The sequence below is a fragment of the Cotesia glomerata genome, linkage group LG1 (assembly GCF_020080835.1).
Source record: "Cotesia glomerata isolate CgM1 linkage group LG1, MPM_Cglom_v2.3, whole genome shotgun sequence".
Taxonomy (NCBI): Eukaryota; Metazoa; Arthropoda; class Insecta; order Hymenoptera; family Braconidae; genus Cotesia; species Cotesia glomerata.
In genome coordinates this window covers 6,110,132-6,138,124 of record NC_058158.1, presented here as the reverse complement: position 1 = coordinate 6,138,124, position 27,993 = coordinate 6,110,132, and the positions used below count along the sequence as shown (strand labels likewise).

Here is a 27,993-nt window from a genome sequence, read left to right as displayed (position 1 = left end):
ACGAACGAATCAACCGATTTTGACCGGACTGGTGGTGATCGACGTATTTTTTTAATTTTAAGAGCTGATTAGTTTTTGGAATTGATCGGTGAAGCCGTTTAAAAGTTATTCCAAAAAAACCACTTTTGAAAAAATTTTTTTTTGTAGTTTTTTTTGCGATTTTTCAAAATCTACTGGTACGAATCGTTCCAAAGTATATTCAAAATCTCAGTTTGGTCAAGCCCTTTCGAATGGCACCCGCCGCGATCAAATCGATCAAGCCGTTCAAAAGTTATGAGAGGTTTACATACATCCAAACACACACACACACACACACACACACACACACACACACACACACACACACGCACACACACACACACACACACATACAGACAGACAGACATACAGACACCATTGCATACAGACACCCAATTGCCAACTATTTCTTTATATTTCGAAATTTAGTCATTTTTAAATGGCTGTAACTAGTTTTTTTGTTGAGATAATCATACTTTGTCTTAGAGTTTTGTAAAGCTCAAAGACTCTTCTTTAAGAATATAAAATCGTTTTTTGCAAAAAATTGCGTAAATTATGGGTAAATTCTATTAAAACAAAAAAGAATTTTTCCCATGTTAATTAAATAGGAAACTAAAATAAAAATAGCGTTCCCTTAGAGTTGAGCTATAGGGCTCATCTTTGGTGAGTATTTTTTCTATATCAAATAGAAACATTTGAGAGAGTAAGAGTTAAAAAGAAAAATTAAAAAGTTTTTTTGAATCACCCTAATATATATATATATATATACAATATACAGCACACATTTTAATGTAGCTATGATTTTTTTATCATTTAAAATTTTTCCATTGCACTAAATATCCAAATTACCAAATTTAATAATTTAATTAATTACGTTAAGAGAAAACTAATAATATCTAAGAAAAATTTTATATTTTTTCAATTATAATAAGTTGATAAGCACATCATTGATGTCAATTCACACTGAAAATATTATAGATTAAGTTTTTTAATTAAGGGCTTTATTACTTATTTATATACGAATGTAAAAATTTTAAAAATAAAACTCTTTTTCCAAACCAAAAAATACAGCACACATTTATTTTGGCATTTATAAATACACATGTATTCAAAAGTATATGTATAAATATTTTAATCTATATATTATAATTTAATGCTTTTGATGTTTAATTATACTACAAAATTTGAAAATAAATCAATTTTTAGTTCTTATAAGTAGTAGTTTGAAATATATACTCAAAGAAAAATTAAAAATATTTGAATGGGCACTTTTAATTTTCTTCATAATGTTTTTCAATTTAAAGAACTTATTGTCTATTGATTTACAATTATCCGACTACATACCCCGGATACAATAGTACTTAAATCTCTTTACCGTCATGGCTCATTAGCATTGAGAGCAAGACATTTCCAGGTAAAGGTTCATTAGGCCCCTATTGTCGGAGTTAGGAGAGCACTTGGTCAACGTTGATTGGGCCTTACAATTAAAAGAGGGGATGCAATTAGTATACATAATTTTGGTAAAAGCTTACATCGTTCATTACATCCAAATCAAGAATCACTTTTTGCAATCTCTCGTTCTGAACAGACGTGTGTTTTGTGAGTTTACTTTCTACAACTGCCGTAACAGTGCAATAGTTGAAAAATTTATTTTTCTATAACAGTGCATACTTTTTAGTGTATTATTTAATATATCTAAAAAGTTCAAACTCTTATAAAATTTGAAACATTGCTGTGTTTTTGTGTTTTATTTTTATTTATTAATTTAAAATAAAAAAAAAAGAAATAAGCAAAATGTCTGTGATCTGCACATTGAAGAATTTCCCGAAATTTTATCGTGTCTGTTTTGACGAGATTTCGATCGCTATCAGTGATGTAAAAACTAACGTCATTCGACAAATGCGTGCGTCTGAAGACCGGGAGTGGGACCTGGTAGCGTTCAACCTGGAAACAAAAACCGAGTATGAGGATAAGGATGTCGTGCGCCGCAATACAAGGATTTTATTGCAACGACGACTGATCCCGGAGGATCAACTCCAGGAGAGAAAAAGGAAGCTTATGTGGAAGCGCCAAGAAGTTGAACTCCAGGAGAAGTTGGAGAAGTTAAAAGGGGATGCCGCCTGCCGGAAGCAAGTGGATTTGACGAAAACGGAAGGTTCTGATGTGGATAAAATCATGAAGATGATGGAGTTGTCCACAGCCGATTATTCTCCATCGAACTGGTTAAAAGTCCCTTACAAACAAAGTGGACCGGTGCCAGCTTCGTATGTCTGTCGGCGATGTCACAAGCCGGGGCATTGGGTTTACCAATGCACTTTTACCGTAAATGGGAAACCGGCTTGTATAAAAAAAGCCAGAGGTATCCCGCAGTCGATGCTGAAGGAAGTTGAGGGCCCTGAAGTCTCCGGAGCGATGCTTACCGCTACGGGGAAATACATGGTATATACTGGGCTGAAGGAACAGCCGCCTTCATCATCATCACCACGGCTACCACAACGGCCATCGACTTCATCATCATCGCCATCGCCACCATCAGCATCTCCATCTCCATTAATGGCATCATCATTACCACCAACACCATCATCATCGTCAACTCCACCAGCACCATTAAAGTCCTCATCCTCGTCACCGAAACCGTCTATGTCAACGTCATCACCATTACCACCACCATTAGTATTGTCTTCGTCGTCATCTCCACCAGCACCATTGATGACCTTAACCTCGTCATTGTCACCGTTAGTGTCAACGTCACCGTTAACGTCATCATCACCAGAACCTTCATCATCATCTTCATCGTCATCATTACTACTGCCATCATTATCGGAGAGTACTGGAAAGCAATTGCCAAACAGCTATACCCCGAGCGTCGTTGACAGTGCTTGGCACTATCCGTCCTCAGATGATCAAAACTCGGGGTATCAAATTGATTATGAGTACCCCTTGTATCAACAATATCAGGGATGGGAACCGTCGTATACGGACGCTTATCCATCATACCAGGGTTACGACTACGGCAATTACCAGCATCACCAGACAATCGACGATGCTCTGGATGCATTCCAGAGGTACCTCCGAAAGAAGGATGCCAAGAAGAGGGCCCAGAGATTTAGAGCTGGAGGCTCCAGGTCTTCGAGGACTCATAGAAGATCACCCTCATCGACTCATCACCATGGATCAAAGAGACGTTAAGATTCATGGAGTGTAATTAAAAATTGTTAGTTTTATTAATATTTCTTTTTTAATTTTGTAAATAATTTTTTTTTATTTTTAATCATGTTTTTAGTTTTTATTTTTAATTGTAAAATTTTTCATTATTAATATATTTCAATTTAATTATTATAAATTAGTAAAAATTTTTGGTGTTTTGTACATTTATGTTTATGTTTAAAAAAAATTGATTATTGTAAATAATTGTAAATACATTAGTGGTAGAATCATAATTATATTAAAAATTAAACAATAGTTTCAAATAAAATAAATTTAATTTTAATAATAAATATAATTGTGTATTTATAGGTTAGCAATAAAAGTAAAATTAATAGTAATAACCACGTGTTTTTTTATTTTTATTATTTAAATCATGAATAAATTTTTTTTTTTTTTAATATAAATATATCTACAAAAAATGATAACTTAACCTCGCCATCTTTGGTAAGTACATTTATCAATACTTTTTGTAAAATTATTTTATAATCAATAAATTAGTGACTGTCAAAATAATTAATTATCAACAATTTTCGTTACAGAAATCTCCAAAAGAAGGATATCCAGAAGAGGGATTGGAGGTGTAAACCTGAAGGCTCCAGGTCCTCGCGAGGAGTCACAGAAGTTAACCCTCACCTTTGAGTAAACGGAGGTGGTCACCCTCAGTAAACCATCATCAAGGATCGAGGAATTATGAAGAATTTGTCAAAAAAAATTATGTTAAAAATTGAATAATTATTTCAAATAAAATTAAACTTAATTTTCATAGTTAATATGATTGTAAATTTAGGTTAAGAATAAAATTGAAATCAAATATAATATCCTATGCGTTTTTATTGTTAATAATTGAACCATAAATACATATTTTTTTAAACTTAAATAGATAGAAATAATTTAAACTTAGAAAATAAATTCTTAGAAAAAAAAATAACAATACAGTAAAAAATTAGTTTAGAGAATTATTTATTGTTTTTATTGAAAAAAAAAAACAAAAAAATGTTTTTGCTCGTTTGAAAATTATAAAATACATACTTAGAAATTTTTTAATTCCTGTCAAAATTTGATTTTTCAATCCTCAAAAGTTTGAATATTTCTCGTTATTTGCAAAACTTTTTTCTGACTAAAGCATAAAGTTTATGTATAATAAAAAATTTTTTATAAATTCAAAAATTATCAATAAAATCATGAGAGTTGAAATCTCATATTATGTAAAACCAAACAGAAATTCAAAAATTTTATTTCAACGGTCAAAATAATTTATTTTACAAATTGAATTCGAATAATATGATATTTATTGCCAAAATTATATCTTACAATTAATCAGTTACACATAAATCTATTGATAAACAATTGATACGAACATACATAATGACATATATGAGAGATCGGATGAATCAAAAGAGCCAATAATAATCAACGACCACGAAGCCAATATACAGGTAATCCATAATCCTCCAATTATCAAATTACAATAGCTATATATACTCTAGTTGATACTGTATACTATCTACATCAATCCAATGTTAACTGAACATTTCAGCACGTTCCCACATTTACTTCTCTTAGCTCTCTCTCATTCTCTTCCACACACAGAAATGAAGACATGTCCAATATGAACACATGAACACACATACAATTCGCACACGGATTGGATACGTGAGCACGTCGGGCTAGGGTTCGTTCTCCGTTAAAAAATCAACGATTCCCCTCTCACGTACTTCTCCTACCTCAATCACACCACACGCATATACTCCTATCTCCACAAGCCCCAATATCACACATGCTCAATCCTCCACACATAAGTACGTTTAACAACGCCCCCGCGTATCGTGGGCGTGGCCTCGCCGTCATTTGTCTCCCTGAAGCTTGCTTACTTCTTCTTGCTCTTGTTCTACTTCTCAGCCTTTTCTTCCTTTAGTCTACTTTTACTTCTCCTCTTATTTTCCTCTTGTTCATCTTATTCTTCTTCTTCCTTTGCTACCCTCTACCACCCCGTTAACGTTAACAGTTGACGTATGTACTACCTCAATCTAACCTCGAGTGCTTTGCAATGACCTTTACATTCACTACTTTTTAGTTTCATTTAAGCTACTCCATTCTATTGACTAATAATTGTCTTACTTTTGACCCAACTATCCCAATGTTTTTCTCCCTAAAGTAAATCAAAATTTTTTTGTTTTTATATTAAGTCTTATAATATTATTACTTTTTTAGTATTCATTTTTTGCTTTTTAGTATACATTTTTTGCTTCGAGAAAAATTTCACTTAAGCCAAGACTGATTTTAATTCTTTCATTAATTTTCTTAGCTCAAGTAAATCTTTTTTTTGTTTAATTAAAAAAAAAAAAAATAGTAATTCCGAGTTTTTTTGATGAGCTTTAATCAATTATTTTGAGAACGAATCAAAAGTAGTCTCATGAAAGCTAACTTTTTTCCACAAAATTAATACAGTTTTAAACATGATTTAAAAACAAGTCGACGTTCTAATTAGCAAATTGTCTAATTCCATTTAAGAGAATCTTCAATTTTTACGAAAAAACCAATTAGTTCAAAATTTATTATCACTTTAAAAAATCATTTAATATCATTAATATCTAATAAAGATATAGTATTTTGGTTGGAATAATTCAAATAATTTATAATTGGACTATTGCTACATTAAAATGTTAAAAAATCACCCTCTAAAAAATAAGGAGTTAGACAAATAGCTAATTAGACTGTCGAAGTGCAAACTCATTATTTTCAAGTTTTGAGTTCAGATTGACTAAAGTTCTCATAAAAAAATTAAAAATTACAATATCCTCAAAATATTAACTCTTTTCCTCGAAATTTTCTTTCCTATTTTATTTATCTGCAAAAAACAAAATTTTACATATATATCCTGAAGCATATCTCCATCTCAACACTTGATAAAAATAAACAAAAACAAAGCGAAGAAAAAGCAAAAAATCTGAATACCCACACAGTTACTTATACCGCGATATATACCCTGTGGAGAAAAGGTGTATCATGGAATAGAAAAAGGTATATCACACATCACCGAGAAAAGCTCTGCGTTGAAGCGGCGAGTACTTGAATATACACTATACTACCAAAATACAAAAAACTCAACACAGAGATCGAGTGGCTGTGTGATACATATCATCGTGCCCAGTGGGGCTGACTACACCATTACCCTTTATACTTACAACCCTCGTCGCGTATCACCGCCAATAGGAGTGGCTAACTTATCCCCACTTGGCGGTTTCCCCTCCAGAGCATTTTTGCACCCTCACACAGTAATGCTGCGCGCCGAAGTGGAGCGGCGAAACACCGAAGCTCCGAATTGTTGACTCGCGTTCGTGCTGTATAGGTATCATTTAGATAGACGAGCAAGTAGTAGTGGTCTGCTTCGGTGTTGACGGAGATAGAGACAGAGACAGAGATAGAGGAGGGAAAAAAAAGAGAAGGGGAAGGGGTGTTGTGTGTTATGGAAGCAGCTTTCAGAGATGAAGAGGGAGTAAGTCTGGGATTGGGATCGTAACACGAGCGGCGCAGTCAGACAGTCAGGCAGGCTGGCTAGCCGGCATCCAGTACTACATACACCACACAGTACAGATAGAGAAGACTAGTCACTAGTTACACGATCTAGAGTAGAATAGAAAGAAGAGAAGAGTATAATAGTGAGGGAAGATAGAGATAGAGATTGAGAGCAGAGACTATCACTGGGTACAGGGTATAGGCGGTTACTACTCAACACTGTACAACACACAACACAACACAACACAGAAGCCAGCTAGCCAGATCTAGCCAGTAGAGCACATCTACCGTACAAGCACTGTGTATAACATCATCCAAGACCACTAGATCCGTGAGCTTACCAAGACTTACCGATTTAAGCCGGTAGCCAGTCCGAAAGGATCTATCGGTTAAGCCTCCTCGTCGACCCTCTGTCTGTACACACTGACAATCGAAAACAACCCGGTCTGGTGCTATTGTGTTGTGACTACTCACCTGCTGATAAATATTGCCCATAAGCTCATTCGTAACTCACACCGCGTACCTGGAGCTTTTTCTTTGGTTTACTGCCAGGAGCTTTTGCTGAACTTTTCTCTGATTTGAATGTGCGTTTTTTTTATTTCTTCCCAAGACAATAATATATTTTTGGGCTCAGTTATTTGTGGTATAAAACAATTGTTTAATTACGCGTCACGCGGTTTGTTACGACACACGGAACTGACTGGGTGTGTGTATGTGTCGACTCGCGTCGTGGAGCCTGCTCGGTGACACACCGCTCGTATCGTTGGTTCATAACGGTGACTGTTGTAGTCGCGAGTGCTAGTTGAGTATTTTGAGTAGCTAACACCGAGGTGTTGTCGAGTGGAAATTCGTTTTTTAGTTGAGACTTGGACCTGATACTAATTGCTGATTTTAAGTGTGCGGTCTTTAGGATTAATTGGATTTTTAAGATTTGCAAGTGGAATTAGTTTGAAGGAAAAATATTGACTTAATAAAGTTTTTTGGAAATAAAGTGAATTTGTGGTTCATTGATTAATTTATTGATTATATAATAAATGTTTATTAATTGTAAATGTTGCCAGTTGATAAGCTGATTGATGAACTGATTGAGAGTAAATTTGAGTGGTAAAATAAAATATTTAGTTGGTGAAATTAATTTTTTATTTGGTATTGATATTAATATTCAGAGTAATTGAGTGAATTGTTGTTGTTGTTGTTATTGTTAACAAGTGGAGGGCAGTATTATTGTCCGAGGTGTACGGAACAGTCGGCACGACGTTAACCTTCTACAGCATGGAGCGCGGCGGGGGCGGGGGAGGCCTCGAACTCGCCGGCGGAGGTGGCGGTAATACCGAACTGTGTCTCCAGGACCTGGTGACCGGTTCTGCCAGTGGATTATCGGTCCAGCACTACCAACATGCCGCCGCTGCGGCCTCCATGGCCGGGCTCCACGGTGACCATCTTCAGGGGGCCATGCATCACCATGATGTTCACGCCAACACGCATCACGACAACTCCATGCTCCACAATCCTGGCCATCAGCTCAGTCACGAGCCTCTCGAGAAGATGAAGTGTAAGTTTTGAATTTTTGTTTTTTTAGTATTTATTTATCTTGTTTTTAATTCATGTGAGGCTTGAAAAGAACGTAAGATCTGATGGCTTATCATTATCAGTGTGACCGCGTTTTATTTCAAGTCTTGGTATTTGGGCGCTCTCAGTGCCGTCGGATCAGTTTATTCGCCATTAATGTATTGGCGGTAGAAGGTTTAATTTAATTTGTAGAAATTTTATAAATTTATTAGACGCTCTCATAAAAAAAATTAATTTTATAGATAAAAAAATTAATTTGACTCATGAGAAAAAATCTTGAACCAAGAAAATAGTTTGAAAATTTTTATAAACAATTCTTGATTCAAGAAATTTTTATTGATCGGAGTTAATTTTACTTGCCTCAAAAATTGTTCTACTTTATTCAAGATTATCAATTTCTTTAAAATGATTTTATTGATTCAATAACTTTTCTCTTTAATCAAGTTAATTTTTTTCTGTGCAAAATTATTCATTAAAAAATTATTTTAATTTCAAAATCATAAATACTGGAAGCTTTTACAAATGATATAAAGGTTCTTATTTTTTTAATTGATATAATTAAAAAAAATATTCTTTTTATTTTAATTGTTTCATATTTGCTCCAAACCATTGATTAATTTCATTAAATATATTATAGTTTTTAATATCTGATTTTAATATCTATTTTTAATGGTCTGATTGTGTATGACTACACTGTAAAAAAAACCGGGGTAAGTCCAAAGCGGTGTAGGTGTTAAAATTTCCGGTGTTTAATTCCAACACCGAAAGCGGTGTTAAAATAACACCGCTACCGGTGTAAATATTTTTTTCCGGTGTTAAAGCGCTGTTAAAGCGGTGTTAAAATATTTTTTGATGTTGAAGATATTTTACTCTGTGAATACTTTTATTCACTAAATTACTACTATAAAGCAGTTTATTCATTAATTCATAAAACTATTAATTATTGAAATGCACGGAAAAAAAAATTTCGTTCTGGTAACGTAACTGTAGAGTTACCACAACTATACACAGTTTACTGTTCGTTGTAGAGTTACAGTAACAAAATGTTATTTAGTTCTGATAACTCAATGTTGTTGAGCTCTCAGAGCTCTACGGGATTGTTCTCAGAGCCAAACGGTATAGTTGAGAGCGCTCTACGTTGCGCAGTAGTAGAATGCGCTGACATATTTCATAACCTTCTAAAATGCCAAACATAATTATTTTGTTACTATAATCTATATTATTAAAAATATATGAGGACAATTAAGTTCCTAATTTATTTATTTAAGGAAATAGGTTTTTTTTGTCAAATTAAATTTCGTTAGAACAGTTTTGTATTTATGGTTTTTCAAGGTTCATTTGCAGTGACTATTAATTTAATTTATTAGTTGAATATATTGTGATAAGTGATAAGTTATCGGAATACATTAAAAAGACCCAATTTAACACAAAATAAAATTTGTTTTCGTTTATTTATCTTTTCTCGTTCATATACGGTAAATGCTTTTATGTCCAATATTTATTGATATAATTAAGAAAATAAGATAATTTTGTGACGACCATATTTTTATTTTACAAATAATTTTTATTTGTAATATAAGCTCTATTATTATTTTATTTCTATTATAATACTATTCTTATTTGTCATATACAATTATTGTTGGCAATATAAATTCATTCTGCTGCATGTATTTATTAAATTATCAATGCTAAATCGTAAAAAAAAATTATTAAGCACTTCCAAAAATTTAATATAGTCTCAGAACGATCCTGTAGAGTTGTGAGAGGTAAATAACGTTTAGCTCTCAGAGCTCAACGATGTAGAGTTGCAGGAGCCAAACGGTATTGTTACTATAAGAATACGTTAACCTACTGGATCTTTTTACAGCTAACTAACTACTATAGAGTTCCTATAGCAAAATTTTTTTCTCCGTGTGGTAGCTGTAAAATTGTATAATTTTTAAACAAAGTCTGTATTACATAGGTAACAATTTAAATAACTACAAACCGAAATTAAAATTTGTTCTGGATGATACTCATAGACTTTTTATATTTTTTTATGTCATACATTTTTTTCTTAACTTTTATAGGCACAATTTTGTTTATTTCAGTAAAAATCATAAAAATTACACCGGCCCACAAAAAAAAAATAGTCTGTACTTTTGACCGGACCTACCTATCTTTATGTATTTTGACATGTTGAATCCGAATCTGAAATCAGTTTTGCCCGCACACCCTCAAAATTATGAGTAAAATGCAAAAAACCCAAAAAATTGCGAAAAACTGCAGTCATCGTTCTCTTCATTCTACTTATACTTCATTTTTTATAGATTTCAAAATTTTGTGAATATTTCAATTCTAAGATCATATTTCATCCATTAAAATGCACCTGAGTCATTAACAATCGTGATTAATAGATTTTTTCTCATATTCAAAACTGCAATTTTCTCGATTTTTTTTATTTTTTGAGATTTTTTTTTAATTTTAAAACGTCAATAGGACAAGAAAACTTCAGATTCAAATTCAGTGGAACAAAGTACATAAAAATCATACTCAATCTGAATCCAAAAAATTTTTTTCATCTCGATAATTTCGATTTTTCATGATTTCTTGCCTTTTTTTCGGTTTCTTGCAATTTTTTAAAATTTTGACGGCTCAAGGGGCTACTTAACGTTTAGATTTAGATTCAGTGAATTGACGTACATGAAAATCATACTTGATCTGGGTTCACAAAAATTTATTCATCGCTGTGACTGCAGTTTTTCGCAATTTTTTGCTTTTTTTGGGTTTTTTTTTTTTGCATTTTACTCATAATTTTGAGGGTGTACGGGCAAAACTGACTTCAGATTCGGATTTAGCGCGTCAAAATACATAAAGATAGGTCTGGTTAAAAGTACAGACCACTTTTTTTTTGTGGGCCAGTGTAATGAATACTACTTTAATATATTTTCTATTTATTTTTTTAATTTAAAAACTAAATTTTATTATGTTTTATAGATTTTATAATCTTGATATTTTAAATAGAATGGTTACTCCTCTTTTACACTGATATTACTCCGTTTTACACCGATTTAACACCGGTATTTTAACACCGCGCGGTGTTAAAATAAGTCCATTTTTAACACCGCTCTTTTTACAGTGTAATGTTTGGAACAAAAAATATTGATATTTTAGTTTACCTGCATGAAAAAGTATTGGAACCATTTAAAAAAATTTTATCAAGAAGAATAATATCAAAGTTATTTCTAAAAAAGATAATTTATATCGGAAGTTATTTTCAGTAAATAAAGAAAACTATTTCCGTTTTTAAGATAAGTAATTTAAGATATATTTACCTATATATATTCCATCTTTTCTCAGAAAATTATAAAGGTGACTAATATATTTATATTTAATAAAATTTGGAAAAATCTTTAGTTAAGAATTTTTAATTATTTGATTCTATTTGAAAATATTTTAAAATTAAAATATAAAAATTTTTAACTATTCTTACACTATAAGAAAATTATTCTAAGTTCGTTATTAATAACGATAACAAAAATTTTACGACGAGTGAAATAATATTTAGTAGTGAGTCGAATGTTATTTCACTAAAATACTTGTTAGAGAAAATAATATAGATTTAGTATTACACAAAAATACTTTGATGTAATTATATTATTAAAACCCGAAACGGAACATGATGATGTTATTACACCAGTAAGGAGAAATAATATTTATATTTATAGGCTTGTAATTTATTAGCTGCATGATGTAACGAGTATAAAACGCGTAAGAATGAGAATAAGTGTAGTTAGACGATAGAAAGATGCTACCACCTGTTTTGTGATTCATTAACTCACCGGCTTATCGGGATAAGGCCGACTTATCCGGGGCTTGAACCTACACTGACATCAACCCGGTTAAAGTCGATTTTATTCCAATGATACTAATGCTTCAAATATCTTGTTAATTTTTATTTAACACTATTGGGTTTTAGATTAACTTAATTCATATCTTTTTTATTATCACTCAAGCCTTTAGATTATTCCTCCAAAATTAACTCGCGTTCTTATCATTGAATTATTTTTTAATCGGTCAAAACTAAGAATGTGCCATTAAAATTTCTCATCATTGCCTCAGAAAAATGAAAAGATGTTTGATAAATTTACTATGATAATAAGTTTTAAAAAATAGCTTAAATAAAAATAATTACATAGTAAAAGAAATCGTAACTTGTGTACTATAAATTTAGGCTAAAATATTAGCAGCAAACATACTACTTATACGTTTATTAAATAAAAGACTAATAGATATATTAGTTTCTCAAAATAAACATGTATTAAATATAAATACAGTCGGATCTTTTTACAAGACTATTCGCTGTCTTATTTGCTTGTCATACATGACACAGAAAAAAAATTTTTTTTAATACAACATATATTTTTGATAATTATCGAGAGTATATTTTTTGGTCTAAAGATTAACTAAATTTAAATGGTTCATTCTAACTGAGAAATTTTCGCCCGAACAATAATGTTTTTTATCTTAGTGCAAGAGATATTTGACATCAAAAGTTCATAAAAAAGTTAAATTTAGCAGATTTTAAAAATCAATTTAAAGTATGAATAGAAATTACTGTAATAATGAACACTTGGATAATTAATAGGGGCTTCAGTGACGATCAACGACGTCATAAAGTAACGATAAGAGCCGAGGAAATTAAATGTCTTTGGTTACTTGAGCTTGAGCTTGAGGTGAAAGTTGAATTTTTATAAAATAGATTGAATTTTATGCTCGATAAAGAATAATGAAAATTTTAGTTTAAAGTTCTGATTTTTTATCATTATGTGTTTAACATATTTTTATTTTAAGATAAAATAACAATAAAAATAAAATTATCAATAAATCATATTGTGACACATATTTAACTTCTCGTTAATCAAGATGATAAAAGATCGTATATATAAAATCTGTTAGTTTACTTGATCAATGGTAACAATAATGTGAATCCCAATATTTAGCCAACGGGGTGAGTAACCATACGGTGACATTAAGTGTGGCCCGACACAACTACCCCTATGTAGTTTTCATTATACAAGTCACATTATTCAGTACAGTACCCCTTTTATTATCATCACATTCTAACGATACTAACTAGTCTACTAGCTTACTGGTGTTGGTATAAATATCTCTATATGTGTGTATTTATACCCATAGTGGTTGGTCGGTTCGTTTGGCAGATGTGCTTCGAGTCAACCCTTATATATTGTGTATCGCTTTACCTCTTATTTCTTTAATAGTGTTGACAAATTGCTCGGCTAGCCGACCCTCCCCGGGGAGTTCAGGACGCGCCTTATGTGTCTCTGGTGTCTCTTCTCTTCTCTTTTGGACTCGCTTGTACCGCAAAATCGCAGGCTAACGGACGACACTGGGGGTAACGATAAGGGGTTACATTTTTATCCCTTTGGCCCTCACGCTAAAGTAATCAAACTTTGCTCGAGTCAACATAGTGCGCACTCTTGTAATCCCTTACCCTTAATCCAGATTGCTTTCTTATATATGACTAATTAACTTACTGGTTTATTTCAAAAAATTTTTACAACAAAATAACATTTCAAAAATTTCATATTAAATTAAAAATAACTCAATTCAAAAATAGTTTTTCAAAATTAGTCGGTAATAAAAATACAACCACCCGATTTGAAAAAATATTTCTTTAAGGGCTGTAAAATCTATTCTGTACAACAAAAAATAAAATGTGACAAGTGTCGTTTGAAAAATTTCCGGTTTCCTGTTTTTGGTACCGCCTATTATAAAATTAGTCCTATAATACGGTGTTGAATCAACAGAAAAATCTCAAATGTAGGTAACACGTGAGCGCGACGGATCTTCGGATTGCTCCAATTTTAAATTTAAGCCGAACGAATTTCACGCTGTAAGAAAATTTTCTGTAAAGTTTTTTGGTAAAATAGGAAGTTAATTTTAATTTTTAATTTATTTACCAAGTAAAGAGCCACCGGCGAAGTCGATTTTCCGGTTCGATTTTCTCTGATGACTCAAGTGCAAAGACTCAGGACCTCTTGTACTATTATATATAGTATGTATATAATAGTACCACTTCTCTGTACTAGCTGGGATGGATTCTCGTAGGATCAACATAGAAATGAACTGATTTCCTTCCCATTATCTCAGCTGCCTACAAAATGTCAGGTCCCGTCGCTCCGACTCGGTCTGCTCGGTACTCGGTCTACTCTATAGCTTCAATTTCATCTTACTCAACTCTCTATAGTAATAATAATAAAATAATAATAATAATAATAATAATAATACACGCACTTCCTATTCAATTTTTAATTATATATTTACTTGTTTCACGCATATTCATGAGAAGAAAAAGTTAAAATAAATATAATACACAAGTGCCTGAGGAAAATTCACTGTTACAGTTTTCTATAAGCAGATACAATATTTATTTAACTTGTACAAGATAGAGCGAGAGAGTGGTAAACATTTTTGACCGTGTGAACTTCCTTCAAAGCTTACACCTCTGAATACACCCTTGGAAAAAATATAGAGGACGCATTGTTTGTAAACGCCTTTTTGTTTTTCGAACTTTATTCAGTCCTTAAATAGAACTAAGACTATCCCCAAGTAAAGAAGTAAAGACTCACATTTGTCTTTTTGAGTCAAGTTCTGGCTGAACAAATTATTTATTAACATGTGTATTTGTTCACAGCAATTGTTTTGGTTAATTATTTTTCAAGTTCCTTAACATTCGGATTTAAATAAACTGTAACTGCTTACTGTAGATTAGAAATAGTTTATTTTTTTGTCCGTCGGATGGATTTGTTTGATAGTTTATTATTTTAGAATTTAGGTTTCAATTATAATTTTTTTTTAATGTTTGATTTATTGCAATTCAAAGAATGTTTGACCAAAAATTATTTTTTGAATCAAGATTTTTTATTTTTAAAAAATAATTTATAAACACTCATTTCATTAAAACGTTTAACATTATTATTATCAAAAAGTTTTTACAAATTTCATAAAAAAAAAAATATTTGAATCAAAAATTCATTTTAAAAAATTATTTTCATTCAATTTCTTCTTAATATCAATTTAAATATATAAGACAAAAAAAACAAAAATTCTTACAAATTTAATGACTAAAAATACTTGATTAAAAAAATCACTTTTATAAAAATTTTTTCTTATGATGATTTAAAATCAAAAAAATGTCAGTTCTCGATTTTCAAGGATTATAAAATTTAACAATTGAAAAATAAAAATCGAAATCATAAAAAAATTCTGAACATTTGATATATATGATATATAGAGAAAATTTTAACGACTCAATTAAAAATAGTACCGTACAGGTCAAAAATAAAACCAGCATAGACTTATCCCGTAAACTAGAATCGTATATCGTAAGTGTATTAACTCAAACTTTATGACTATTTTATTATTAACACAATATAGCATTGTGAAATGATTAAACATGCGCTCGCCGAGGCTCTGTACTGTCACTCAAAAAACCACAGAGTAGTAAAGTAGTAGTAGTATACATTACAAGTTAAGTCTCGTTGTCTCGAGCGCGACGTAAAACGCCCAGCGTGGTTGACTAATAAACGACTTCCTAAGGAAGCCGAGGATTAGGAGATTAGGAAGAGTCTGCTTTACTTTCTCGCACCCACGTTATTTAACTTTTCTGTACTCCGCCCGAGCCCGTGCCTAGATGCATAATATATATGTAGGTCTTCGACACTAAACTGTTATGTGACACTATATATATATATATATATATATATATATTAACTTCTGGAGCACGGGGAACTCACAGGTGCTCACGGCACGCGGTCGTATTTAGCCATGACATCTCTCATTTTTTTTGGTACAAGAAAAAATTTTTTTTCTAATCTTTTTAATGTTAACAGGCTTATTAAGTGATTACTTGTTCCCTAAGACCGAGAAATAATTTTTTTTCTTCCAAATTTTTAATTCTGCTCCAAATAAAAATATCCAAGAATTTGCTATTTATTAAGAATAATTTTAAAAACTTTATATTGAATTTTAAAGAACAAAATATTAAGTTTAACAAAAAAAATTATTTATAACCAAAAACGGCTGATTTTGAAAAATTAAAAAATTTCATACTTTCATGAATGAATAAATTATTTTAAAGAAAAAAACTTGCAAACAAACCCCTCGACAGATCATCTAAATGTTACATACAATAAAAAAAATTAGCATCCAAGAAAATTCAAACGTAGGAAGTTATTCGTGGGATACCGCAGCTGTGACGGATATTTAGTGACCCCCGGGTTATGGACCCTCATTCACATCGTCATTGAACACCGACCATAGACGATACGCCCCACTAACCACCTACTATACAAATTTTTAGGCGTCACGTGTCCCTATTCATAAACACGGGACATTTTTTCTCGTATTACCACATAATATCTAATATTAATAATATATTAAGTTGCCAGGAGCCGGGTGTATTAATTTATCACTCATCGCTATTGTCCTCGTATTTATGACTTATATTTTATTTATTTTCAAATCATTAATTGATGTCAAATGAAGGAAATTTTGAATGGTAATAGAAAAATACGGAAAATATTTCGAAAGTTCTGTATTTAAATAATTCGATGTCGAGGTAGTGCATGGTTTAGTGTATATACTTAAGAGAATTACATGAGAATGGAAGAAAAGTGAATAGAAAGTAAAAGTAAAATTGAAGGAAAAAGAGAGCGAGAGTATATCGCGTGCACAGCCGTCTGTAAAATCCGTAGGGATTAGTGCCCGCTAATATATCCCGCGGGTAAAAAACGCACCGAGTAGAGGCAGCTGAGATATTTGTTCCTTCTCTGCCTTGGTCCCTCTTTAAAATCGCCCGCGACATGTTGGGTTTGTCTTTGCTATAAAATAACTTAAAGTCATCCTCGTCCCAAAGAAAAGTCATAAATTTGTAAGTTATTGCTAGTCTTTTTTTAAAACTCACTTTTCCTTGTAAATTGTAATCACTTTTTTTGTTCCTTTGTTTTACTATTTTTATATCACTTTATTTTCAGTCTACACTTTTTCGATGGGATGCATAAATAAATAAAAAATATGAATATCATTTGTCATAAATAAAAAATTTTATTTTTTATGTTTTATTAATAATTATTTCCAAAAATATATTTTTATATTCAAAAATAAATTTTAATTTATAATATTGTAATTTATTAGTAAGCAATAAATTGTTTAAATTTATTTAAGGTCTCTTTAACAAGCATGCTCGATTTTTTCTCCGAAGGTCAAAAGTTCTTTACTCATTACATCCGAACTTGTAAAAATGTGTCCAGGCGTAAAAACACGTGTCCTCTGAACGAAACGCCCAGTACAGTAGTAAAATCCGAGGGGATGTCATCGACTTGTCTTACTTAAACTTTCTTTCCTCAAAATGATAGACCATTATTACAGCAAACTTTAACTTACACCAGACCCAAAAACACAAAAAATTCCACTAAATATTTCCCGGGTCCTTTATCTTCTATTTCTTCTTTGTGAGATTGAACTTTTGTAATCGATACATTAAAAGTTCTTCTGAAAAGTCTCGAATGTCAATTTGAGTTCAAAAAGTGCCGATCACTATTTTTCTATGATCCTCAGCGCCACTAGCTTCCGTCTCCTAGAACTCTGCAGGGTTCAAATTTATTTATGTTTTTTTAGTTTTAGTCTTAATAATTATAATAACTAAAAATCACTAAAATACTTTAATTTAACAACTGTTTAACTAAATTCAAAATTAACTTGCTTAAGATTTAAAAATGAAAACCCGATTTCGAAAGGAAAATCTTAATCTCAAAAATAAATATTAAATCTCTAGTATTGATAAAACCAGGTAGAAAAAAAGTTTAACAAATTTAAACGTGGGTACATATTAATCTAACAAATTTATCTGTGTTTTCAACTGCTGTAATCAAACAGTTAGTTTGTTCCTGCGTTATTTTTAAAGATATATATCCGATTCCTGCTTTATTTAATATTTTCTATTTTCTATATATACAACACTAAATACATATTTTTCTTTTGTACCTTACACTCGACGTTTCGACAAATGGCAAATCAATTAGACTTGTTTATTTTCAAAACTTTTAAGATAAAATCATAGCTGTCAAATAATAAATTTATTGATGATTAAATTGGCAATTAGTTATATTTTAGAGACTGGGAATTATTAATGATTAATAAATCAAAAAAATCCTAAGATTCTCAATAAAAAAAATTATTTAAAAAATTTAGATAAAAATGAAAAAAATACATTTTTATTCGATGTAGAAGTTATACTGGATTGATACACGATGACAAGAATCCAAAGATTCCTTACGTCGTTAGTGTCGTCGCAATAAATCTTTGAGAATTATACGTCGACTAATTGTAAGAAGCGTCCCTCAAAATGTGCCGCGTGCTAACCAAATATAACTAAACTCAAATTAAATGAAACTAAACGACTCTAACTAAAACGATTAACTTGTTGGTCGAGGTTCAACTCGCGGTCTCAGTTCTTGTTGCTTTGTTCTTATTTTCATTCTTATTCTTATTCTTGAGAAGTATATAGTAAGTCAGTAGTAGGGCAGAGCAAGACGTACAGCGGCCAATTTTTTTTATTTTTTCTATCGCTTGAGTCTCGCGGCCCTACTGCACACTCTCAGAGCTTGATAAATATCCCAGAGACGGTTGAAAGAACGTCGATTAATGTCGCGCTTGTAAGCCACTCACTGAATCGGATTACCAACAAATTAATCGACTCCCGTCATTTTTTTCTTAATATTTATTAACATTCTTCTGAGTAATTATTTTTTTCTAGAGTGGTAAAGTTATTTTTTTGACTTGAAATTTTTTTTATTTCTTTGATCGAATTAAAATTTGCAATGATAATAAAAAATAAAAAATATAATTGACCAGTGGTCGTAAAGTTGTCGAGATCCGGAGCCACGAATAAGAATTTTATGTATAGAGAGTTTAATAATAAAAGAATAAAAGTTTTGTTTTACTAAACATCGGCGTTTCCGCGTGCGTGTTTTGCTATTCGCTATATTATCTTTTAGAAGTGCGAGAAGAATGTACGGTAGGAAGAGATCGAGATTGAGATAGAAATAATGAAAATAATAAATATAAACGCTAAATAAACTTATCCACGTCAGGGAGTTAAGTGACTTGTTAATTTTGTTTATTTATAAATAAAAATATAAAATTTTAAACTGTTGGTATATAACAGGGTATAGCATAGTGATGCTGAGTTTAACAAAATCAATAAATATGTCATTTAAAAAATATAATATTATTTTTATTTAACTGAAATTAAAAATAATTTCTTATTGATTAATGGCTGTTTACATAGTCTGTTCATAAATAATAATAAATAGAATTTAAGTGAGAAGATTCTTTGGAATAATAAACTTATATAAAATAAAAACTCGTTGTTTTGTTTCAGTGTTAGCGCAAAATGATTATCGGGATGAAACAAACGGTGGCCTTGCAAGACTCGACTTTTCTGGACATGGGGCTCACACACCTGGTGGAAGCACTCCGAGTACACCGGGTGCTACCCCCACGACACCCTCCGGATTTTCAACGGCACAACCAAGAAATCGGACGAATAACAACCAAAGAACGGACATCAGGAAAGGTAAAGTTTGAAGTTTGTTAATTTATGTGCAAAAAGAAAATTAATTCTTCTGATAGAAAGTAAGTATAGTAAATGTATTGGAAGATTTAATTGCACCATATAAATTTTATTGCGCGTATCAAAATTTATACTGTTCGTAACTGTTCTAATTGATAAAAAAAAAAAGTAAACATACACTGTTACAAAAAAATTAACTTGATTTAAAAGGAAAATTTTTTAAATAAGTAAAATTTACTTATAATTTATAAGTTCAATAATTTTTTTGTTAGATTTAACATTTTTTCATTAATGTATGGGTAAATTTTACTTTTGGTTAATTTTATTAAATAGTTTTGCAAAAATTATAAAATTAAAATATAATAGTCTAAAAAATTCTTGATTCTTTTATAAATTTTTTTGACTTAAGAAAATATTCAGAAATAAAAAATTTATTTTATTTCAAAGAAAATTTATCCTTACTCCTAAACAACTTTGGTCTTCTTCAAAATTTTCTCGGTTCATATAAACTTTTTTTGTATGAGAAAAAAATTGTAAAGATTTGAAAGCACAGATATAAAAATAAATCCAAAGTAAAAGAACCGTTTTGATTATGATTATGTGTTATATGAAATGTATTAAGATGTTAAGTATTACTGTTGTTTATACAGAGTTATATAGATGTATAATATTATATGTTGAGTTGATCATTGAAGATTTAAAGATTATGACAGTAGATTGAGTGTGCCAAACAATGCCGACATTTATAGTTGGTTGTTTGTCCAAGACTCAACTTAACTGGCGTTTTCTAAATCCCCGAAAATTGAAATATCCCTGATGCCACGGCAGTAGCGCCAGCAGTTGTACCAGTAATCTTATACGCTGCTGGTTAACAACAACCAGGACAGATCTCTCACTTCACTCTGGATAATCCGAGGGATGAGGGTTAAGTCTCCTTGCAATTTCTTTAACAAGTCTAGCATGTTTATATACCGCGGGATCGAGAATATGAATACACACACGCTTATATTTATATTAGATCATTCCTATCGACTTAGTCATTTCATTCATTCACTCATTTTTTATTTTTTATTTTTATTCAAATATTTATCTAAGTAGTTTGTAAGAACGGGATAAGGGTATTAATCAAACGAGATTTGAATATTACATCACGTAAGCGACGTTGCAGCAAAGTATCATTGATAGCGCGTATCTAATGGGCCTCTATCAATCACAAAGTTGTCAGTTTGGGGCGAGGAATAAACTAGTGACGCTTTACTGACGCTTTACTGTAATACTTTAGATTATAGTTTATATCACCTGCAATTTTGCGGTTTATTGCTTCGTAGCGACGGTACTTCAGAAAATATCCGACAATATTTACATCAGTATTTAGAACTAAAAATAAAACAAAATAAAAATAATAAATTTTAAGCATCAATTAATTATTGACAATTTAATATAAATTTAAATTTATATCATGAATTTAAAATTTAAAATTTCCTAATGTCTACACTGAAAAATAAAACTTGTTTCAAGAGAAAAATTCTTGAATCAAGAAAAATTTCTCAGTTCAAAAATTTTTTTACTTAAATCTAAACGATGAAGCTCTTCAAAAAGATTTTGTTGGTTCAAGAATTTTTCTTTTGAGTCAAGTTAACTTTTTTTCACTGCAATAGTGCTAAAAATTTGTATTAATGTCGGATCTTTTATAAATTTGATTCAGGAGTCCGAACACCAGTCGAAGTCAAACAAGAAATGCGATCATCAGAAGTAACTTCTGGTGTTGTTAGTATGAATGACGCAAGTGATAAAGATGGCACCAAAAATAAAAGACAGAGACGACAGAGGACACATTTCACCTCCCAACAATTACAAGAGCTTGAATCGACTTTCGCGAGGAATCGATATCCTGACATGGCGACACGAGAAGAAATAGCCATGTGGACTGGGTTAACGGAAGCGCGCGTACGGGTAAGTTTCATTTATTATCTAACAACGACATAAAATTTATTTATTATTTTTCTTTAAATAATTACGAGGATTAATTTAGTTTAAAATTTTGAATTAAATTGAAGCCACTTTGTAGTAACTTCTGAGTAATTAATTATCAAAATTTATTTTTATAAATTTATTATACCGCGTTATTTATTATTTATTATTTATAATTTATGACACATCAATAAACAATAAGCAGATAAAGCTTGTACAGATAACTGTTGAAGTGTAAACTAATGAGACGATTCGTAATATTTAACCAATCGGTTGTGGGTACTTATCATTTTATCACAATAATCAAACAGTCATATTGAAAATATAACCGCCATTATGTGAGTGATAAACAACGCTAATAAAATAAATTACAAGTAAATGTTAAAATTTTGAATTAACCCGAAAATAACTGTTTTATCATAAGAATTATTTAAAAAATATAAATTAGCATAAAAAATTCCGACAACTGAGTACACGGCAACTAATTTATCTAAATTTAGTTTATTTACCTTAAACATTATTTTATCTAATTATTTAACTTTTTGTACATAAAAATATATAAAAGTTAATTAGTCACTATCACACCAAATGAGTTTAACAACCCAAATTGACACGTGAATTATCGTGGTTCGTAACTCAATCTAAAGTTCTAACAAACTCGTCTCCTTGTCTCTCGTAAGATAATAAAACTAAAAAAAAACCTCTTACAAAATAATAAAAATCGTCTAGTCATCAGGCCGTTGGCACAGTGCCGGCATTGACGCGTATCAGTTACAAAATCAACATCATCTCGTCGTTTCTTCACACAAGAGTATCTGTCTCGTCTGATGCTTCCCAACTTAACTAAATATGTATAATATACACTCAAGTGAACACTTCACTTACATTTTATGTCCTATAACTTCATATCTATAAATTTTAATTTGTATTCAAATTATCATATTTTTTTTCATTATAGTCTCTGTGAAAAAAAAAATTTTTTGGCTTTGGAGTAAATTTTCATTAGTTAAAAATTTTTCTCTCGATTTAAATTTTTTACAAACAGAAAAAAAAAATTTTTTTTTAATTTCCTAAAAAATTAATAACAGAAAAAAAAGTTTAGTTTATAAGTCATCAGTTTTTAAAAATTTTTTATTTATTTATTTATTAAAAATAAAAAGTAATAATGGAAGATAGAAAATGAGAGATACGAAACGCGCATACAGCCAGGACGGCTTTGTGCGAGTAATCTCCCGATGGATTTATGGAACCGCACACATAGTGTGATCCACTATACTAGTCGCTCTCTATCCTATAGTATATAGTAATATAGTATGCTATCTGACGCTATACGACATGTACCAAAACTCTATCCAGCAACCAGATACTAGTTACTATCTATCCGTACTATAAACTCTATATAACCCTGTATTCTATACCGGTGCTTTTGGTGTATATGACTCTAGAAACAGAGACAGAGACAGAGCTCGCTACTCTTCCTATTCCGAGCTTCCATTTCTATCCATTGAGGTGAAGAGATGAAGAGATGAAGAGAGGAGGATAGAGAGGTTATATCAGGTACCGCAACTGCACTCTCGTTCGCGAACTGTAACACACCGATGGAACGTTCTTCATTCCCAGAGCCCCGGTGGCTTTCGTTACTAGGACCTCCACTACGTTCTACGGATTATGGGTTATACTATACACCTATATATTTTATATAAAAGTCTCTTTCTCGCTATTGCATGGGATTTATGGAAGCCCAAAAACTCTCGTGTCGAGACCTCTTGATTCCTCGATATACTGTCGATATAAACTTTTTACCTTTTTTCTTTCTTTTCGGAGTTATGAAAAATTATTTTCGGTCTGGAATATTTTTTTTCTTTTTTTCTAATCTAGACAATTTTTTATTTATAAAAACAACAGTTTAAAAACATACATAAATTTAAAAAATTTATTTAATTCTTATAAAATTTTTAAATATTCCCAACAATTAATATAAAAAATGTAGCTCTGTATATAATTAATATATTATTAAAAACAATAATTATTGGTTTTAGTAAATTTAACAATTACAATAAGTAAGTTGCCAAATTATAAAATTTTAATCTAAATACAAAGTCGTATTTCATGCCAAGTATACGTTCAAATATTTGTAATAAGTGTCGAGAAAACATGTCAGCTTATTTAAAGTCAAAAGTCTTAGTAATGATACTTTATACTTACCGTGACTTGATCGTAATTCAACGAATTAAATTTTTTAATAAACAATAATAAGCATACTAATAAAATAATTGATTTTATTGGAGCAAATAAATCTTGAACGGAGTAAATAATTAAGAAAAACTGTCTCATTGTTTTCTATCAAACAAAAAAAAAATTATTTAGCAGAGTTCAATAACTTTTCTGCATGATTCAAACAATAAAATTAATTAAATTTTTCTATCAATGTATAATTAAAAACAAAAAAAAAGAAAATGTGTGTAAAATAAAGTTAAAATAAATATAATTTTTTTAGTAAGCCAAAAATCGGTCAGACAAATGTCACGAAGAGATTTAGTATAAAATGTCGAGGTGTTTGGTCGGCGTGGTGGTTATCTGCAAAGAGGCAGGCGTATGTTTCGGTTCGTGGCAGAGCGGTGCGGCTGTCCGAGATAATCCGCCGGTGATTAAGACCATAAATCCATCGACGGATTAGTATGGTTGCACCGCACACCGCTTCCACCTTCCATAGCTTCCATCGAGCTCTATCCGCTCCACACATACACACATACACATATTACATGCCTATACTATCATATATATGTAACGCTTAGCCGTCGCATCCTATTCTATGGGATATAGTTACTCCCATGTCTCTCTCGCTCTCATGAAAGTGTATGTAGAATGTGAATCCTCGCTCTCACTTTATTACCGATCGTGGTTGCTGCTCGGCAATGTATTTGCCATGTGTTCTATCTCGTGTGCTCTGTAGATATACGCAGATCGGTTTGTACCAAAGTGAGAGGGACGATGTTGGTAATGGGAACCAAAAGGATAGGTATAAGTGTAGATATATATGTTTGGGTGGATGTTACAGTATTATATGGAGAATAGCAGGGCAGTGGTCAGTCGAACGTGGAAATGGCTACGCAATATGGATGATAGTGAATGTAAACCTGTATGAGAGTGAGGATTACCGATGTCATCCGTATTCGGCGGGTTAGCGGCTGTCAGCGACCAACCAGAATCCAGAATGTGTACACACATTTCTCTATATATCTATATTATGTTATGTATATATATATATATGGAAGATGTATTTATTTACATGTTGATCTGTATTCATATATCAATTGTAATTGTTGATATATGGGGACCGATGATAAGCGAAATGTGGATTTGATTCTCTACTCATTTGTATTCTACATGTTGAGGGATTATCTTCAACTATTTTTATTATCAATGTTAAATTAATGAATGATAATTAAGGAAGACAATAATTTTGGATTTATAGGCTAAAAATATTTCACATGTCGATTTTTAATCAAATTTATTGAAAAAATTGTTGGATAGGTAAATTTATTAATAGTTGATAGAAGAAAATTTTATAAATAGTTGTGATTATAAACCAAAATATTTGTAATTTTAGAACATTTACTTTTTGCTAAGGTATTCATAAGTTTAATTAACTAATATTTAATCTAATTTTTTATTCCTAATTTATTTTTAAAAATAAAATTTATTTGTAACTCTTATCAGTATTGTTAATTATTTTATTATTTTTTCGCTTCTTTATCTTTCAAATGACAATTTATTTTACATAACTGAATACTAAAAATAGATCATACTCAAATGACTTCTTAGTAGTAAAAATTCATTGAATATTTTTTCATCTTCCACGTAAAACTTTTCAAATTACAAGCAATTAATTTTAAACTAAGAAGTTTCAACAAATATGGTAGTAATTAATTCAACCGTCTCAAGCTAAAAAGTGTCATCATATCTCAAAAAAAATAAATAACATCAATAAGCTAAAATCTCAGAAAAACACGGGAAGGAAATAAAATACTGTAACTATGATTCATGATATCGCTGGAATCACCAAAAATCGTCATAAAATTATCCTGAGGGGACTTGCTCCCGATGAATCATGATAAATGGTACAATAATTAAGTTAAATGTTAAAAAAATCTCGTGTAAAAGTTTTCTCATAAATTATCGCAATAAAAAAAAAGATAAACAAACATAAAAAAATCAATCTGCTCAATTCAATAGAATTATCAGATGGCTATAATTAAAAAGTAGGATTTAGGTGATTGCGCGATATCGGAATGACACGTAACGATTATTTGACTATTACAATATTTATAAATTACACATTCGTTAGTGCGAGAGCGAGATGACAGAGGGGGTGTGAATGTGCATTTAGCATTAAAAATCACGTGTTACGCTTGAGCTCATAATCTCATATAATCTTTTGCAAAGTTGTTAATACTTGCGGCTTACGGGTGTTAATTTAATATCCATACAGGTGCGCCAACATTGAATATCTGAATCCCACTGGTAGTGTCAGTAGTACCATGCCATACATACAACATACCACCGGCATGTATGTGCTGTACCATATACTATACCATACCATCACTACGCTGCTGTGACTCGAGCTGAACACCGACACGATAAAATAAAATAAAAAATACAATCCATAAAATTGTTCTCTCCGTTATGTATATATACATATAAAAAGATAAAAACTATACCAACAAACAACACATACTGGTGAACGTTCGACATTCACCGGTACCCGATTCCCATTGTCTGTGTCGTTTAGGTGCATCCCACGGACAGGAACACACATTTAGTGTATTATAATCGAATGATATTCTATATCGACGAGCAATTTGATTCAGCTTTTATTTTTCAAGCCCGCGTTGGGAGGTGTGCAAAAATAAAAAAGAAGAAGAAGAAGAAGAAGAGGGAATGGAAGAAAATAAAATGGAAAAGAGAGAAGTAGGTTTATTTGAGGAAAAAAACAAAAAGTGTATGAGCATGTTGTCTAGCCAGTGAGGCAATTCTCACGTGCACGACATTCACGGCCAATTACAAATAAGGGTCGCACAGCCAAATCCCGCGGGATCATTCTGGATCAGTCTGAATGACGCTCTGACACCAATATTATACCGCATTGCTTTACTTATATACCGTACCTGACCTATACTAGACACTTTTCGGGTATACCTACAAGCTTTGTTGTGATCATAGATTTTAATTATTTTCATTAAATGTTGGAATTTTTTTTTTTAATTTGCTATTCAAAATTTAAAAGATTGTAGTTATTTTTTATTAAAAAAATAATTAGAGGATAGAAGAATTTTAGGCTAATATTTTCTTGCACTATTAAAAGAAGCTTAAGAAGACCAAAAGAAGCTTTTTGAAACAATTTTTTTTTTTTAATTGAATTCAAAAATTTTGCTTAATTCAAAAGAATAAAATTCTTCGAAATTATTTTCTTAGTTAAAGATTTTTTCTCTTGGATCAAGTTAATTTTTTTATAAGAGTAACTATAAATAAATTTAAACATATAGTATGTAAAAAAATGTAAATATTTAAAAAAATATCATAAATATTTCATTTAGTACATTTATACATAAGAGTTTACCAACGATTTAAAATGTAAGTCAAAAAAAAAGCGCATGCACATTCTGGGAAAAATATAAAGTATGACGAATTTAAAACGAATCCACTTTGAATGGTCTCTGGGATACGTGGCTACAAAAGAAGTAAAGAGCGCATACTCGAGTAGAGCGTTGTATGATGTATGTGGCGGCGCATTGCGCATATTCATCCTCACAACTCACATATGAATTCAGATATAGATGTAAATGTAAATGCAAGTTTAGATTGTACATGAAGACGATGCTAGATACAGTAAGATGAATAGACACCACGTACACTACTTTAGTAGCTGCCTGTATATTCTTCTTCTAGAAGCTACGTTTCTCCGTTACGTGAAACGTGGTCGCTTTTCGCTTGATCCATCTTCACGGAACACCAAGATTTATGGAGATGTCACTGCTGCTGGTAACTCCGGGATCATTTTTATTCTCTAAGAG

General features: G+C 31.1%; 2 protein-coding genes across 2 annotated transcripts in view; both read left to right on the top strand.

The window, feature by feature from the left end:
• Nucleotides 1–1,812: 1,812 nt before the first annotated feature.
• Nucleotides 1,813–3,207, top strand: LOC123273743 (E3 ubiquitin-protein ligase RBBP6-like). The gene has a single exon (XM_044741224.1). The coding sequence runs from the start codon at nucleotides 1,813–1,815 to the stop codon at nucleotides 3,205–3,207; it is 1,395 nt and encodes a 464-aa protein (XP_044597159.1).
• Nucleotides 3,208–6,248: 3,041 nt separating this feature from the next.
• The window catches only part of LOC123262187 (pituitary homeobox x), a 30,329-nt gene continuing 8,584 nt past the window's right edge, over nucleotides 6,249–27,993 (top strand). Inside the window, exons 1-4 of the mRNA XM_044724331.1 lie at nucleotides 6,249–7,866; nucleotides 7,951–8,293; nucleotides 19,757–19,951; nucleotides 21,654–21,901. Coding sequence (XP_044580266.1) covers nucleotides 8,014–8,293; nucleotides 19,757–19,951; nucleotides 21,654–21,901 — 723 coding nt within the window. The 5' untranslated portion in view covers nucleotides 6,249–7,866; nucleotides 7,951–8,013. The remainder of the gene's footprint in view (nucleotides 7,867–7,950; nucleotides 8,294–19,756; nucleotides 19,952–21,653; nucleotides 21,902–27,993) is intronic.